This window comes from Trematomus bernacchii, unplaced genomic scaffold, assembly GCF_902827165.1.
Source record: "Trematomus bernacchii unplaced genomic scaffold, fTreBer1.1, whole genome shotgun sequence".
NCBI lineage: Eukaryota > Metazoa > Chordata > Actinopteri > Perciformes > Nototheniidae > Trematomus > Trematomus bernacchii.
The window spans coordinates 25,174,772-25,191,524 of NW_022987739.1; the positions used below are offsets into that span (position 1 = coordinate 25,174,772).

The window sequence follows — 16,753 nt, forward strand, 5'->3', positions numbered from 1 at the left end:
ATAACTTGAAATGAATCTTTGATGGCAATAACGTGATTTATGAAAGACAGAATCTGAGGGTGTGCGTGTGTTTGGTATCTGTTGTACCTAAAGGACACAGAGTTAAATTCTTAGTAAAACCAGTACAAACCCTACAGGTTGTTTTGAATAATGACTCATCACCATTAGTCACATTTTTCAGTGAAACCAAAAGGGGAGTCAACAGTTAACTCATCTAATCTTTCTAAAATAACAGCGTGTGAATGAGCCTGGTGAGAGCTTCGGTTGTTCCTCCTCCTCTTTCTTCAAACTCTCCATGAACTAAAATGTCCAACATTTGACACGCCTGCTGATAGTGGTGACATAGCAACTGTCAAAGGTTTGAATAGAAAAGTCTCAGTAAATCATTTATTAAAGAAACATGCTACTTTATAGATTTCAAGAAATGTGGACCAAACAAAGAAGAGTGTTCTGAACACTGCAAGTTTCATACACATGAATCACTCAGAAAAATGTTTTAATCATTTTAAAACCTTGAAAAAAATGTCTTCCAATTGAAGGTAGGATCTGAACAACAAAAATGTTTCTGATCAGAAGTGAAACGGTAAGTGCCACTGTATAAGTTATCTTTCATTTTTAAAGTAGTAATATGCCTAGCCTGTACAATTTCAACGGATACTTCAACTTCTGTAGGCACTCACCTTTTAACTGACAATTCAACTGCATTCAGCAATTCCATTTAATCTACACTTGACCTCTTTAGCACAGTTGGACTTCATCACTATTCTACATTTTCATTCCTGAGTGTTGCACTGATCATATTTCTGCCAGCGCAGCCTGCCGAGCTCTGGCACTGGGTCCGTTTTTTAAAAAGTTCAGTAACTAAAAGTGCTTTAATTGCAATAGCCTTATCAAACATCTTTGATTTGATCTATAAAACAACCCTGTATGAGTCAGAGCTCCATTCTGAGAGCTTTTCCTTGTTTTAAGTATGTGATGCAATCCTTGCGTGCATCCGGCTGAGGCTGTACTTCTTTTGTACTTAACCACTCATCAAATCTCTAAGGACACAGGGTGCTGTCTGCTGTACAGATTGTGAAGCCCACTGCAGTACATTTGTAATAGTGACATTGGGCTATGAATACCGCATTTGATTTGATTTCCTTTGTTAAACAGTCCTTGCTGATGCACTTCGAATTAAATGTCTGATACAGTAAACCCTAGTGCATGATTACTTGGTAATTTATCATTTCTCCAAATGAACACTCAGAAGGAGCCGAGTTCCTCTGTTTGTCCACTCCGTTGTCACCTTGAAGCATTACCGTGAGGAAGCAGCTTTAAAAGGCTCTGCACAGTGTTCAAACACAACAAGTGCGACTTGTTAACAGGCACACACTTCATGAAAAACTGCAACCGGCCAGACATTCACACTTGGGATTAGAGCTGGGACCTCTGCCATGGCAAACCTATGCTTAACCAAACACTCAGTGACTGATGCTAGGTGGAATGGAACAACGGTGCTGATTTATTCGCCTTTAATACCAACTGCCAACAATGGCTTGAGTAAAATTATTCCTTTTCTTTCCTGCGGCTACATTAAGGTATTCTGGGGCAAGATTTCGCCGTAAGGAGCCTGCAGGCTGTGTTAGGGTTCTTACCCTCCCCTTTCCCACTTCCAGTGCGATTGCTCGTTCGCGTGGAGCAGCAAACACATTAAGTGCTGTTCATAGCCAACTGGTGGGGACTGGAAGTGGGTAACTGAACCCTCCAACTGCAAGTCTGCATCAACCAAGCCCTCAAGAAGTACGCCAGAAGTTGAAGCAACATTTGTGTAGTGGCCAAAAGGTGGTACTAAAATGTATCTGTCAGTCCGTTACGTCATTGGGCTCAAAAATACATTTTCCCATTGACTCACATTGGGAAGAGCCATCTTGACTTCATTTGTCACTGAACAAATTTCATAGGAATGAACGGGGTCGTCCCTTTCACTGACAGAGAGACGGGAGTCTGCCCTGTCTTTATTTACACCCTCCACTTTAAAGGAGCATAATTGGGTTGAGTCTGACTACAGACTGAGTTCACTTCATCAGAGAGTGCGTGTAGGGCCATCATAATTGTTGACTCTGAATCAACTTTGTGCTCAATTTTGTGGCTACAGTGGTAATTTGTATTCTTGTACACCTCTTTTTACATTTAAAACCAGGCTCCAGCCCAGTGGGTTCCCACTTTACAATTATTAGGCGCCATGGAGCAGTTGGGCGTTTGGCTCCTTGGGTTAGGTTTAGGGGGTGGGGAGCATTTGGGGGTTTGGTTTCTTGCTCAAGGGCACATCAGCATTGCCCAGTTGGCGTACTGGCACCTCTCCAGCTAAAAATCCATATTTTGGTCAAAAACTGTGGCCCTTTGGTTCCCAAGCCAATTCCCTACAGACTGATCCACTGATGCAATGTACAGTTGTGGGCAGCATGGAACCTGCTACACCCAGTATGTTTTATAATGTAATATAGTCACCGAAGATGTCAGCTTTACAATTATAGACATGTTTTCTTCATATGTTGTGCATGTTGGAGACTCACCTAACAGTATGATGATACAGATGAGGATGGCGATGATGGCACCGGTGCCAAGACCAGCAGCGATGATTCGCTCCATGTCCACACAGTCTCCATGGAGATCGCACTGGCAGACCTTGACCCTCAGGTAGGACGTGTTGGACATGGGCAGGTTCCCAGAGTCTGTGATCATGATGGGAACCTCGTAGATCCCGCTGGCCAGAGTGCCGATCCTCAGTCGGAGCTGGGCGTACTCGCCTACATGATGGAAGGGTGGACAGATGGAGAAATGTATTAGCAAGGTTGTTTTTATTCCTGGCTAACTTACAGATTTCATCATTTGTATCCTCATCCCCTTCCAATAAATTTTACTTGGAGCTGCCTTGGTCGTAACTGGAGAAATTGGGGTTTCCTTACATTCCAAAAATAATTCAATGATATCTGCTCACGGATAGATGAGTCTTGAGATACTCACTAACATACAAACAGATATAGAAAGAGAATCATCAACCAAACTCTACACCAGGCCTGAACCAACAAAACAACAAGTAACTAAGGGGTAACATCCAAAACTACTGAAGTGACATTTCTATTTCCTAAATAGCTACTTCAACCAAATGCTACTTTTGTCCAACAGCCTCAGATTTACCTTATAACTTATCTTTGAAATAAAATGAGTCAATGGATCTTTTTTTGGTCTTGAATACAAGTCCATGAAATCTATTGTTCCCAGACTTTTCTTAAAGAAACGGACACACTGTCTCATACTGACCGTTGATGCGGTGCAGCGTCCAGTTGCGGCGTACATCTGATGGACGACTGGCAAGCTCGAAGGCGAAGGGTCCGCCATTAGGGGCCAGGTCGGGGTCACTGGCTGTGATGTTGATGGCGTTTGGATGAGGCTTCTCACACATTTCCACCTCAGGGGGGAACACGTGGGGGGAGTTGTCATTTATGTCGATCAGGTACATCTGAAGGGTGCCTGTGCCACTGGCAGGCGGGATACCTGGAAATACAGAATTAACAGGTTCAATAATAAACACTGACAAATACACAATATTTCTTAAACCAGGTATAAGCTAATCACAATATGTGGTCTGTGCAGAAGCCATCAGTGATGCTAGTCAGCCCAAGTGAATTCAATCTATGAATAAATTCCACTTCACACCAAGATCTGGATGACACTGGCTCAGGGGATTAATGCACTGAACTACCATTCAGAGGATCATTAGTTCAATTCCACCCCATGCATTCAACATGTTGGGCACGATACCTAACCCTAAACTTAGACATGTATCTGATGTAATGTAATGTAAAAGACCAGAATCCTGTTTTTGCATTTACAGGGAATTTGCTTTGATGTATATTGTGCATACATTAGTACAATAAGAGGAATTAAGTTGTACACATTTTTTTTTTTAAAAACAAAAGATCTATCAATCTAATCTAAAAATGTTTTAATAATGTTATTAAGAAAGATAAATGAAGAATATAAATATAAAGACAATCTAGTCTGAGAATACATCTCCTGTATATATATATAGTTTTTGTCTATTATCAAAGGGAGAAGCTGCACTTTTTATGTGGTCAAATCTGGGGTTTATTAATGTAATGATTGATGTTATAACATCTGCAAATGTAACATAGTGAAGTAAAATACTGTTTAAAATGAAAAGGATTCATTGTCTAGAAAATATGTTCTAAATCAGGGGTCGGCAACCTTTAAATCGGATTAGTGTGCCGACGTTCGTGAACTGTCAACGGGAAGGGGGGGGAGAGCCTCGCTGCGGGGAAGCTGTGGTCCTCTGTCGCCTGTCACACAGTTAAATAAATAAAGGGCGGTGCCGGCCTTCAGCGAACCGAGCCCGGTCGCCAACGGCTCGCTGGCGACCGGCTCGGTTCGCTGACGGCCGGACGTACTGTGATTCTCCAGAACACACAGTTGGCCAGTCCGCCCCTGTGTAGCATATTATTTTCGATGACAGATGAGCAGATCGCCACTGGGCTTTCAACTAAAGACACAGCCACGCAAAAACTGTGGCATGTACAGCTCCTTATGGGTACTGCAATGTGTGAAGTGCGCTACACCCCTGGTCATTTCACCATGGAGGAAAGGGGCAGAAAGTCGACTGGAGTTAAAGAGAGCGGGGCCTAGAAGTTATCCTTCTGCGCTGCGTTGCGTGCATGGCTTCCTTCTGCAGGGGGAGACGCGCTCTGCCGGCGGTCTCGTTCAGGATCCGAAAATACAATTTAAATATTTTGCACACTTATTCCTAGTGTGCCACTGGTTACGGTCCCGCGTGCCACCACCGGTTGCCCTGTTCTAAATGTAACCACATCTGCCTTTTCAGGTGATGCTTTTCTGGAGGTCTGTAAAGACATTCAAAATGCAAATGTTTCCCATTTTGAACAATTAAAATGTATAATTAAATTATATACTAAATCACAGCATCTGTAGGGGAGTCAGAGAACATTAAGACACACACACTGTGCTTTGGTTTGAATCTTTGTTGACAGTTAAAAACTGATTATCACCAAATCTATCCTTTAAGGGAACGTTTAATTTCAGTACGCCTTATGTCAGAATTATACAGCACAATCATTCTCAGTAGATTGTTGGATGCAGCATATGCAGAATAATCAAGAGTGTAGTTACTGAAAATGAATGCATGGAGCTGACTATAGAGTGTGCACATTCTTTCAGCTTGCATATTATTACAGTGACGTGGATACTACATCACTTGGAAGTGAATGCACATTCTCTGTATTGTTCATGGTCACAGCATAAAGTGAAGCATGCTCAGTAATAGTTAGTGACCGGTGCCCATATGGTCACGGCTGAGAAACTGCAGCCTTGTAACCTTTAGCAAAAGCCTGCGTGTGTTTGTCCTCAGTGTGTTTTTTATCAGCAAGTGTGTGTGTGCTGGACAGAAATGTGCAAAGACAGTCACTTAGGCACAGCGGGGTCTCTATATGGAGAGGGTGCAGAGTGGATGGAGAGAGCCGCTGAATGACATTCCTCTTGAACAATTTTCCACTCTAAACAGAGAATCCTCTGTACCATGGCTATAAAGCACAATTGTGACCAAGACAAGAGCAAGACTTTTGGAATGATGTACTCAATGCAGGAAAAAAGCTCAATTAGAAATCAATGGGTGTACTGTGTCTGCGTAATCCTCCCCGATCGAGACATTTGATTGCGGGAATAAAGAATTGAAATGTAATTAAAGGTAGACAGCACAATCTGTTGTCTACAGAAGAACTCTTCCTCTTTCTAGTATGTGAAATAAGAGCTTTACTTCAGGCTGGAGTCATGATAAGTTGGAAAACAAACTAAGCCTAAAATGTTGTATTTAACTGGGATGTGTGACACAGCATTGTTGTCCAACTACAGTGTTGTGACATCATGATGTAACTCTGCAATACTTCATACATATTTAAACAATTTCAAAAATCTTAATGGTCAATCTTAGTAAGGGTAGCTTTTTTCAAAGTCATGTTCAAAGCAGTGAACTTTTTAGGCAGATAAAGCGACTAAATACTACAAATAACTATTTTATTTTCTCTTGGAAGAAGCCACATGCTTGGAAATGAATATATCTATTATATAATTGTATAATAATAAGTAATAAAATAGTGATGAGTGCAATTATTTATTATATTTCTAAATAACTAGCATTGTACCTTTTCACTTTTAGCTGCATTGCTGGTTAATGGTGTGATCGGAAAGTAGCATTTATTATTTATTTTCTGTAATTTATAAAACTGTGACAGGAAAAATTAAACAATATGAAACACTGGGGAGGGGGGGGGGGGGGAGTGCACTGCTGTGAAGGAAAAGGGGGGCACGACACACGACAACACAAGAGCTTCATTGCAAATGCGGCACAATAAAATGTTCCCTTGAGTGTCTTCTTTCCATAATCGTTGAAAGATTAAATCATGATTGAAACGTTGGACTGAAAAAAAAGTGATGAATCACCAAGGCACTGTGTTTGTACTGAGGATGAGCTTATAGCTTCACAAGCTACAGTTTCCAAGTCACACTGCTCTCATCTGCAGAGGCTAGACAGTAAAACAAGCACCACTGATTATTGAAGCACAGAGAACAAAGGAGTGTGTGTGTGTGTGTGTGTGTGTGTGTGTGTGTGTGTGTGTGTGTGTGTGTGTGTGTGTGTGTGTGTGTGTGTGTGTGTGTGTGTGTGTGTGTGTGTGTATGTGGTTACTGCACGACAATGTTGTCTCACCGTTATCAGAGGCCATGAAGGTAACGTTGTACAGGTTGTTTTTGACGTAAGGAGACTCTCGGTCGAGGATGGCGATGGTGGAAATCCGACCGTTAACGGGGTCGATCTCCAGCCAGTTGGCAGGGTCGTGCATCTTGGAGTACCTGGATGCAGAGGGAGAGAGACGGCATGAGAAGGCAGCACAGAGAGGCTTCTTTATCTGCGTCCCTGGCCCCGGGCCAAGCAGCTACTGGGAAGCTGATATATGGAGGCTGCAGAACTCTCACCAGGCAAACACAATTCATCCATTTATTCTCACTGGAAATGTTTCTACCTTTAACTTACATTCTAATATGTTTGTTGGTTACAATATGTGTGTTCGAGACTTGTTAACAAACCATAAGCAGCATAAAGCTTTGCAAATCCCCTTGACTTGCTGATTAAATGTATTTGTCTAGCAGAATGTACTCGTACTTCCACATCTGCAATGCTGTAACAGCAGCAATAGCTTAAAACGAGGCAAACAGTTGTGAAATATTATGAATAAACAGTAAAATAGCACAAAGGCGAGCACATATTTCAATACGCCACAATAAACTCTCATGAATAGGAAAGATTGTACATTTGTTTTATTTTTAATAGGTGAGATAAAGAAAAGAAAGGCGCAGTTATGAATAAATGTAGGAGCAGCCCCAACAACAGCGACACAAATGAACAAATCAAACACCCAAATGCTCTCTCTGATTCGCACTACAGTGCACAATACACTCGCTTTATAGTGTGTGCAATTTTTTGTAATCAAAGTGTGCGTCCACCATTGGCTGTTGCTAGGCTACAAAGACTTGAGCTCCACATTTAGAAACAAATAGTGGGATGTAAAATAAAAGAAGGCAGGGGACAAAAAAGCTGCCGTCCTGCAGGCTCTGCGCTCAGTCTGGTTGTTGGTGGCTAAGACATACATTTCCTCCAATCAAGATGTTTGTAGAAAGAAAGTCCAGGCATATAAACAGAGTTTATCTCAGAATGGGGCTGCCAATGAGAACAGCATGCTGCCATCGCTAAATGAGGAAGCAAAACGTTACCTTGCTGCAAATTAAACTGCGTAGTTTAATATGGTCACTGAAGGAGTATCTCAACAAAGAAAACCTAAAACTCCTGCTCATTATGAGAGGGAAACTTCCACACACTGAAATCATTTTTAAGATTCATTATAGGATTAAATGATCGGCATAGATCTTTAAGAATCTGAGCTGCCAATAGCAAACACTAACTCATGTTGCCTTCGCCTTGCTAGTTATTCTCATATTGCCTTTGCTTATATTACCCTCCTCCACTATCAACAGGAACTGAATCATTCAGCTTCAATAAATATAAGCGTTTGTGCAACCAAGACCAGCAGGGCCGAAATAGCGATGACCATTACATTTTGTCGAAGCACTGACAGACTGCTTAGAGCATTTGCTTCTAAGACAGGGTTGACACCTTTCCCAACATCTTGCTACCGGTCTCAAACTTTGCCTGACGAACCAGACAAACCACCAAATAATACCCCAACCAATGAACAACTTAACTAACCAAACTACCCACCAATCAACCCATATACCTTGCCAACCAGCAAATCAACAAACGAACCAACCCACCAAGCAAACTAAACAAAATAATCTACCTACCAATCAACCACTTAACTAACTAATTAACCAATCTATCCACTAATCAACCCACAACCAACCAACCAAATTCAAGAATAATCCACAAATCAATCAACCCATTGACTAACCAACAAACCAATCTACCCACCAACCAACCAACCAACTAACATTTGTCGATACCCCTTTATCCTTTGCCGGGTTGAGGGGAGTTGAAGCCTATCACAGTTCATATTTAAGTGAAAATATCACTGGACAACTTTCTAAAACAAGAAAAGTTTTTCAGTCCACTATTGAACATTTATCTGAAGTCAAAAGCAAGTCAAGCAATAAGGCTGGCGTCACACTGTCCTGAAATTGACACCAGATGGACACACGAATATGGAATTGTGAATTTCGCACGAAGATGGCCCCGAACTTGGTCAACAGCCAAGCAACAGCCGAAGCAAGTATGATGCCTACAGAAGGCCACACGATGGCACCCGAACCACACACGAAGGCAACACGAAGATGTACATTTTTATAGTAGTTTATACCCGCAGGACACACGAAGGCCACACAATGGCTACACGACATCGTATTGAGAGTACGATGCTTTCAAACTAGGTCACGAAGGCGTCACGTGACCTCCCGATGGTATAAAATCTTCGGCCGCACGTGGGAAATTAAATTGCTGATCGGAGATTATTGGGAGCAGAACACACAGTAAATTCAACTTTAATTCAACTTTAACATGCCACCCAAGGCAGGGAGAGGCAGACGGAAGAAGTTGGCTGGTAAATACAGAACTCAGAAGAGGAAAGCAGAGGAAACTGAGGATTTAGAGGTCCAAGAAGACAGCACTGAGTCTCCAACCAGAGAGAGAAAGGGGAAAGAAAGAAAGGGAGTTACACACGCCTCTGCTCTGTAGAGTTGCTCAGGACTGACTGAGGAAGATGCTCTGAGGCTGGCCTTTTATATGTCCACGTTACCATGACACATGGGAAACGCTTTAGCTAGTCAAATCCGGCTGTCTTCGCCGACACCGTGGTCCCATCTCGATGTCATCGTACTATAATACGATGGCTACACGACGGCATTGCGAGGGCTTCACGTAGTCGTGTTGCCTTCCTAAGACAATCGGGCAGCTTCTTGTTTCCTTCGCATTGTCTTCGTGAGGCGAATAATGCCCGATGGCACCGATGTTCACACGAAGTAAAGACGAAGATGACACGATTTGACAAGATGCCCTCACGAGTGCCTTACAAAGGGCAAAATGGACACACGAATTCAACACGAAAATGAACCTTCGCAAGGTCTTTCGGCAATTTTTTGGCATGCCAAAGATTTTGCCACCGCTCACGAAGTTGCTGCCGGAGCCTGAGATACTCCACCGGTGGTCATACGATGGCTTAACATGCCCTCACGAATGGCCCGATGTTGTTATGATCAGAGCCGAATTTGAACATTTCCTTTATCGTGTGTCCATCTGGTGTCAATTTCGGGACAGTGTGACGCGGGCTTAAGTAAAGACGGATACAGTGCAGTGCAGAGTATAATTATCTCTGTTTTAATATGTTGTATAATAAAGAGACAATTAGTCCACAAACAGAAATGATTAGATGATTGAAAAGCAGCTTTACATTTTAAATGCAATATCTACTGTAGCTAGGCAGCTCACATAGTTATGTTCAATATCAATCAGCCATATGTCAAAAGTAGATATTGAAACCCTAGAGGGCTCATTATGGTCTAAAATCACTACCAATCATGATGTTCTTTTTTCTCAGATTTCAACACTATGCTCTTGATATGATCATTAGTAAAGTGGATGTGACGTCTCAGCAGGTAGATACAATAACTGCTTTCATTTAACACTGAGCTCAAGAACTTTGATCCTTTATAAAAAAATCTTTCTCACACTTTCGACATTTCAAAAGAAGTTCCACAGGTTTTGACATCCAACTTAAACAAATGTACAAAGGTAATGAAGATTTGAGATTCGGCCAGCACAAATTATTTCCTAATAAAAGTCAAGAATGGGCTATGACAAGTCTTGCAGTCTCAGAAAAGGCTTTATGCTAATTCTGACCTTTATCTAATCACAGTGTTCCAGCTACATGAAGATGTGCACTGTGTGAATAGAAAAACAATATGGTGACTGAGTCTGAGGTGGCACTATACACATAATAAAAAATCAAATTTCCTTTCAAGCATTCTATGTCAATAACAGTCATTGACAGGGACTTCAGAAATGATTTTAATAAGTGCAAGGCTAATTTCAAATATAAAGAGGCTACAGATATTCAAAGGCTCCTCTTATCAAAAGGTAGTGAAAGATCCATTCAGGACTCTACTTAGACCTGCTGAACCTTTCTATAGTTAAATTAAATGAATGCATTAAACATGTAATTAAATTACACCTTTTAATTTTACTCATTACTTAAATATAATTACATTTTGACCCACAGCTGGAACCCTGTATAACTTACTATCTAACTCAATTGAAAGCCTTTAAAGTGAGAGCCTCCATCTGTGGACTTACCGGATAGTTTGTCTCAGGAAGCGGTCGGGGTCTTGAGCTGTGAAAGTGGTAAGCAGGGACCCCGCAGGCAGACCCTCCTCTAGTTTGATGGACTTCGGGTTGGGGCTGAACTCTGGACTCTCGTTGATGTCCAGGATTCGTACGGAGACGGTTGCCGTGGACTGACGAGGCAGGTGCATGCCACGGGTCAGCGGGACCTCGTTCTCTGCCTCCACCGTCAGCATGAAGGAGCGGGTCAGCTCGAAGTCGATTGGCTGGACAGAAGAAAGGAAGGATTGGATGATAGTGACATGAAAGTTGAAGCACAAATCACAATAACTGCTCTATTGTTTTATTCTCATCGTTTTTGCCCTAGGAGGCTAAGAGTTCCTACGGAGGTCAAGTATTGGTGTGCGTTGGTTTTAATGCATAAATGTGTGAATTCATATGCTTATGTACTTGCAGTTATACTTGCAAGTGTTTTAGATTTTCATTGTTCAAATCATACAAATGTGCTTCGATCTATGAACTTATTTACTATAATTATTCGATTGCTCAAGGTCACCAGTTGCACTCTGAGTTTTCACTTTAGGAGCATAAATTAGTGGGTAAAAAAAATGAAAAAATACATTAAAATTAGATGAATATACATTTTAGTGGTCCCTGAGGCGGTGAAAACTGACCAATATAAAAGGTCAAGAATTAACTTTTACACTCCAAATAATGCACATTTCTTCTAAATCGAAAACTAACTTGAAAATATGACTTTCCATTTAATTTCTCATATGAGCTGTGATGACAATGACCAGCTTGGAGTTCCATTTTCTATCAACTGCTAAATTAAATGTGGTTCTCTCTGGTGGAAACTGTAGAGTTGTATGTCTTTCTGATATTATCTGTCACTCGGTTTGGGCTCACCTTTAGTTAGTTGTACAGTAAGTCTATAGAGATGACATCTCCCTGTAGACTCCCTTTTATTGGTTTCTCAAGATTCATGGACTAGCACCAATTACTGTCTATGATCTGATCCTCACATCTTTCGCCCAATTACTTCTCTCCACTCCATCGTTCATTTTAAAGTCTGCAGGGGGATTTTAGTATTTTTTCCCCCAAGGACAACTTAACCTGAATGTTAAGATAAAATAAATAACTATAAAGTTGATTTGCAGGTCATAACCAGGCATAACGTATATTAAAATGTGACTAAATGTGGTTGAAAAGTAGAGATAGTTGAGACTTCTAGGTTACATATTATATTTAAACCACATACACAATATTTTAACATGGAATTAGGACCTGCTTAACTACATATTAAGCAGGTATGAACTTGTTTGACATATTTCAACCAGAAAAAACAACTATATTTCGTAAAATGCTCTGTCATATCAAACCTAAGTTTTGATACTATTTAAAGTTTGAATGGTTTTGGTGTTAGATCATTAAAACGTTTTTTTGTCCATTCAGTTATTATTTGTTGGTATAGTAGAGTTCATTGTTACTGGAGGGATCTGTGACTCCCCTATCAGATTGAAATGATCCCACTGAAATGTGATTAATATTTACTGTTCACTCTCCTACATCAGCATACTGTATCAGCATAAGTTGCTGCTGTTGCAAACAATACAATAACTACCACTGCTGCTTCCCATTAATAGTATAAAACTTGCAGACCCCAGGATGTATTTTATTGTGAAGCAATCACAGGTGTGTCGAATAAATAAAATATTTTCTAGTTTTTTTCAGTTGAAAAATGGAAGTGGAGCTGAGGCTAACAGGCTCATACTGCGGCCAGTGAGAGGCAGCACAACTCCAAAACCCTGACTGTGAGCAACAGCCTTCTGTCAGTGTGATGGTAAACACTCAATGATTGTCTTTAACCTTTCTTAATACAATGTGACACTTTGTCAGTGCTGTCAACAGGAACGCCCATTGTTGTTCTTGGTGATTCAGAGAAGCCACTGACAGTCATGACACAGCCCCCAGTGGTGGGTGTCTTTCCAACTGTAGTTATAAAACACCACCAGTAACCACTGGTACCACCACAAACACAACTGAAAGCTTTAAGGTCATTTTCAAAGTCATGTGTATATCAGATGCTAACCCTGTGTCATTTCATTCTTAAAGAAAACATTGTTTTCCTGCATGCTTAAAAAAGGAAAGTCTTGATGAATTGAAGTAAATGGTTGCCAACCTTTATTAAAACAGCCTCTAACAAACTCTCATACACCTAAAGGGCCTAGATTATAATCCACGATTGTTGTGTGGGTTTGAGAACAGAGGTTTTCATTGTACTGCTATTGCTGAAGGGGGCCCTGCAATTCATTACGACTGTTCCAGTCAAATAAAGTCTTTCCTGAATCACTGATACACAAACAGTTATTTTTGTGGGTGAAATATTTATTATGCTTCTCAAAATCGCGTACTTCTGTACTTACACTTGCTGTTTTGAGTGCATAAGTGCATCCAAAGGCGAAATATGGCAAAATGCAAAGCTGGACAATTCTCACACTTAACAACTGCCTTCTTGGCTACGTAAGGGAAGCTATGCCACCAGCTACGACAGCAATATATAATAAGAGTTATAGATGCAGGGTTTTTTTCACTTTTGAAGTAACATACTACTATACTGGTGTCAAAGAAAGGTATAGGGTTAATTCAAAAGTCTGTAATGATTTGGCTAGCTAGCTAATAGGAGCGATTGTCACTTTCAGCACACTAGCCATGTGAGATTTGTTCACAGTGCACAACACAGTGCACAACATGGCATTGTACTAAGGAAATTCCCGAATTGAGACACAGTTTTAGAGGCATTTTCAAACAGCACGTGGCTGCTGCCCCCGTGAACCACAGCAACAAAATAACACAGGAGACGGTTTCACTCCCTCAGTCCACCAACATAGAACAGAGAGACTCCTCAGTATTTGCTCATTCAGGTATGTGTGTGTTAGTGTGTGTGTGGAGACTAAATCCCACCTTGACCACAGTGAGCAGGCCTTCGTTGGTGGTGGGGTCAGTGGGGATGGAGAAGCGCCCGGTGGGGTCTCCGGCGATGATGCGGTACACAGCAGCCCAGGCTGTGGTGTGAGGCTGGTCCTTATCTGTCACCGTCAGGTTCGCTACGATCACATTCACCCGGTTCTCATGAACTTCCCCAAAGAACTGGAAGACAGACAGAAATACATACATTGAATCCTTAGTAGAATGACCCTTAAGTTATGTGACCAAAGTGTCTTATTAGAGAACTAACTGCTTTTGTTTCACACTTTCTTCTTCTTTCTGTTCCACCTTTACTGAGGAGGCTAAACACGTTGGACGTTTCATTGGCTTTTGACTTTTCCGCCATCTGCCACTGCTAATACAGGGTTCCTGCAGGTTTCGCCAACTCAAATTTAAGACTTTTTAAGACCTTTTTAAGACCACTTTGAATAGAATTTAAGACCTATTTCACGGCAAGAAAGTATGAAGGAAAATTGCTATGAAAGAAGAAATACGTCCCATAATTACTTACAAAGTAAATGTATTCATGTTCAACATAAGAACAATGACTGAACATAACAGCATAACAGTACAGAACTGTGTTAGTGTGTTAGACAAAAAGTGTGTATGTGTGTGTGTCTCTGTGTGTGTGTGTGTGTGGGCTGTGCAATTAATCGTATTTTAATCGCAATTACGAAACATAATCGATTATTTTGCTTTGCTAGGTTGTGACACTACAACATATTTGATCTAATTAATTTTAGTCTAATTTATTTTTATTTATCATATTTATATATGTTTAGTAGCTTGTGGAAGTGCGCTCCAAAATATTTGTTGATCTTGTTTATTGGTATTTATTATTTTTGATATTATTTATTTAAATGTATCATTTATTTAATTAATTTTTTCAGTTGAATTATACGTTCAGGGTAATCAACAGTTAAAAAGATACTGTCCAAATTATTATTTATTTTAAAGTTCAATAAATTGATGTTTTCAAAGTCAATTAATAATTGTATTTAATAATTGTGATATCAATTATTGACCAAAATAATCTTGATTATGATGTTTGCCATAATCGAGCAGCCCTAGTGTGTGTGTGTGTGTGTGTGTGTGTGTGTGTGTGTGTGTGTGTGTGTGTGTGTGTGTGTGTGTGAGAGAGAGAGAGAGTAACAAGAGCTATATTCAGAGCTCTGCTGCCTTGGCTACAATCTTTCATCGTTGCTGTTGTATGATTGGTGTTTAACTACGGTATTTAGCGTCTACAGCACCTCCGCTTTTAGGGTTGACGTAGACCCAAACGTTGCCCGGAGGTCCCCCGGTGTTGTTGCGGGAGCTGCTGCACTAGCTAACGCTGCACTAGCTAACGCTACATTAGCCAAACAAACACTAATTTATTTTGCAAAAGGTGCAGCGGGCTTCAAACACGTTCCCCTCCCCTGGTTTCAACAAAGCACTAAATTCGATGTTTTCCAACCAAATACGGTTGAACTTACACTTCCCCATATTTATTTGTAAGTAGATTCTAAGATACATTAGTTTCTGACTGCCGCTAGCTGAAGCTTGGTTGCTAGGTTACTAGCTGGGTGTTCTCCGATAAGGGGCCGGGGGAAACAAAGTTAGTGTATACTGGTTCCATGTTGATTTATTTCAATACAAATGGTTGGGGGGAACTGAAAGGCTATTACCGTACTGGTTACTTTGCAGCCCGGACATTTCCCCCAAAACACATTTAGACGCTATCGCAACAGAGAAGTATCTTTCAAATCCGATAGTTTTTAAGACCTTCTAAATCATATTTAAGACCTTTCTTATTTTTTTGGTCATATTTAAGACCTTTTTAAGGCCTTAAATTCAGATTATCAAATGTAAGACTTTTTAAGGCTTTTTAAGACCCCGCGGGAACCCTGTAATAAAAGCTTGGAGGGCTTCAGGGAATATCAGTGTTGATGCCGTGCGTGGACCTACTGTGTCTGTGGTGAACTCGGGGGGGTTGTCGTTGACATCAGTGACCCTGATGACAGTGGTGGCGGTGTTGGACAGGCCGTAGGTGGGGTTCCCCTCCATGTCTGTCGCCTGGATGATCAGTGTGTACTGGGTGACTTTCTGGAAACAAACAGAGATAACAGCTGGACCTCAGATTCTTTCTACCTTCTTTATCATAATATTATTATTTTTAGTGTAACATATATTAAAAATGTTGAGTATTATAGCGCACATTATAGTTATATGTCAATCTAATTAAAAATATTCAACAATAGTGGAATCTCTTTCTGCCAAAGCACCATTATTGCTTTATACTGCTTAACAATAGCGTTCAGATAGCTGATGACAGGATCTGCACAGCTCCTTTAACAATTGAAGAAACCTATTATTTAATTGTATACTCTACCAATGAGTCATAGACTTTTGAGTAAGAGATTGAACATTTTAGATTTAATGTTAAAGGTCCCATGTCATGCTTTGCTGGTTATTACCCATCCCCTTGTGTGTTATGAAGGTTTGTATCGTGACTCTGCAGACCGTTTACATGCATACAAATTGTATGCATGTAAACGGTCTGCAGAGTCACAAACCCTCAAAGTACACCCTGTAGCGAGTAAAACTCTAACACAGAAAAGACCTGTCTATGCTGCCCCAGAACGCCTCGTTGGAGATTTCTCTTTTTCCATTTGTTTCTTCCGGGAACCGCATGACGTCATGCGGTTCCCGGAACCAAAATGGACCAATCCGCGGAGCTCCTCACACACCAGGACCTTTAGCGTACATTTTCAACTAACAGGGAGTCCCCATTGACTTGCATAGAGCTCCCTGGTTGGTAATAGACGAGTTGGGATCGCGGAGAAATGCTCTCCGCGATCCATTCTCACA

The 16,753-nt window shown here is 40.9% G+C and overlaps 1 protein-coding gene across 1 annotated transcript in view; it reads right to left on the minus strand.

The window, feature by feature from the left end:
* LOC117496096 (cadherin-2-like) overlaps positions 1-16,753 on the minus strand; it is a 93,803-nt gene that overhangs the window by 17,655 nt on the left and 59,395 nt on the right. The window contains exons 8-13 of the mRNA XM_034147783.1: positions 15,851-15,988; positions 13,880-14,065; positions 10,928-11,181; positions 6,779-6,921; positions 3,304-3,537; positions 2,556-2,789 (exon numbers count right to left, since the gene is read on the minus strand). Coding sequence (XP_034003674.1) covers positions 2,556-2,789; positions 3,304-3,537; positions 6,779-6,921; positions 10,928-11,181; positions 13,880-14,065; positions 15,851-15,988 — 1,189 coding nt within the window. The remainder of the gene's footprint in view (positions 1-2,555; positions 2,790-3,303; positions 3,538-6,778; positions 6,922-10,927; positions 11,182-13,879; positions 14,066-15,850; positions 15,989-16,753) is intronic.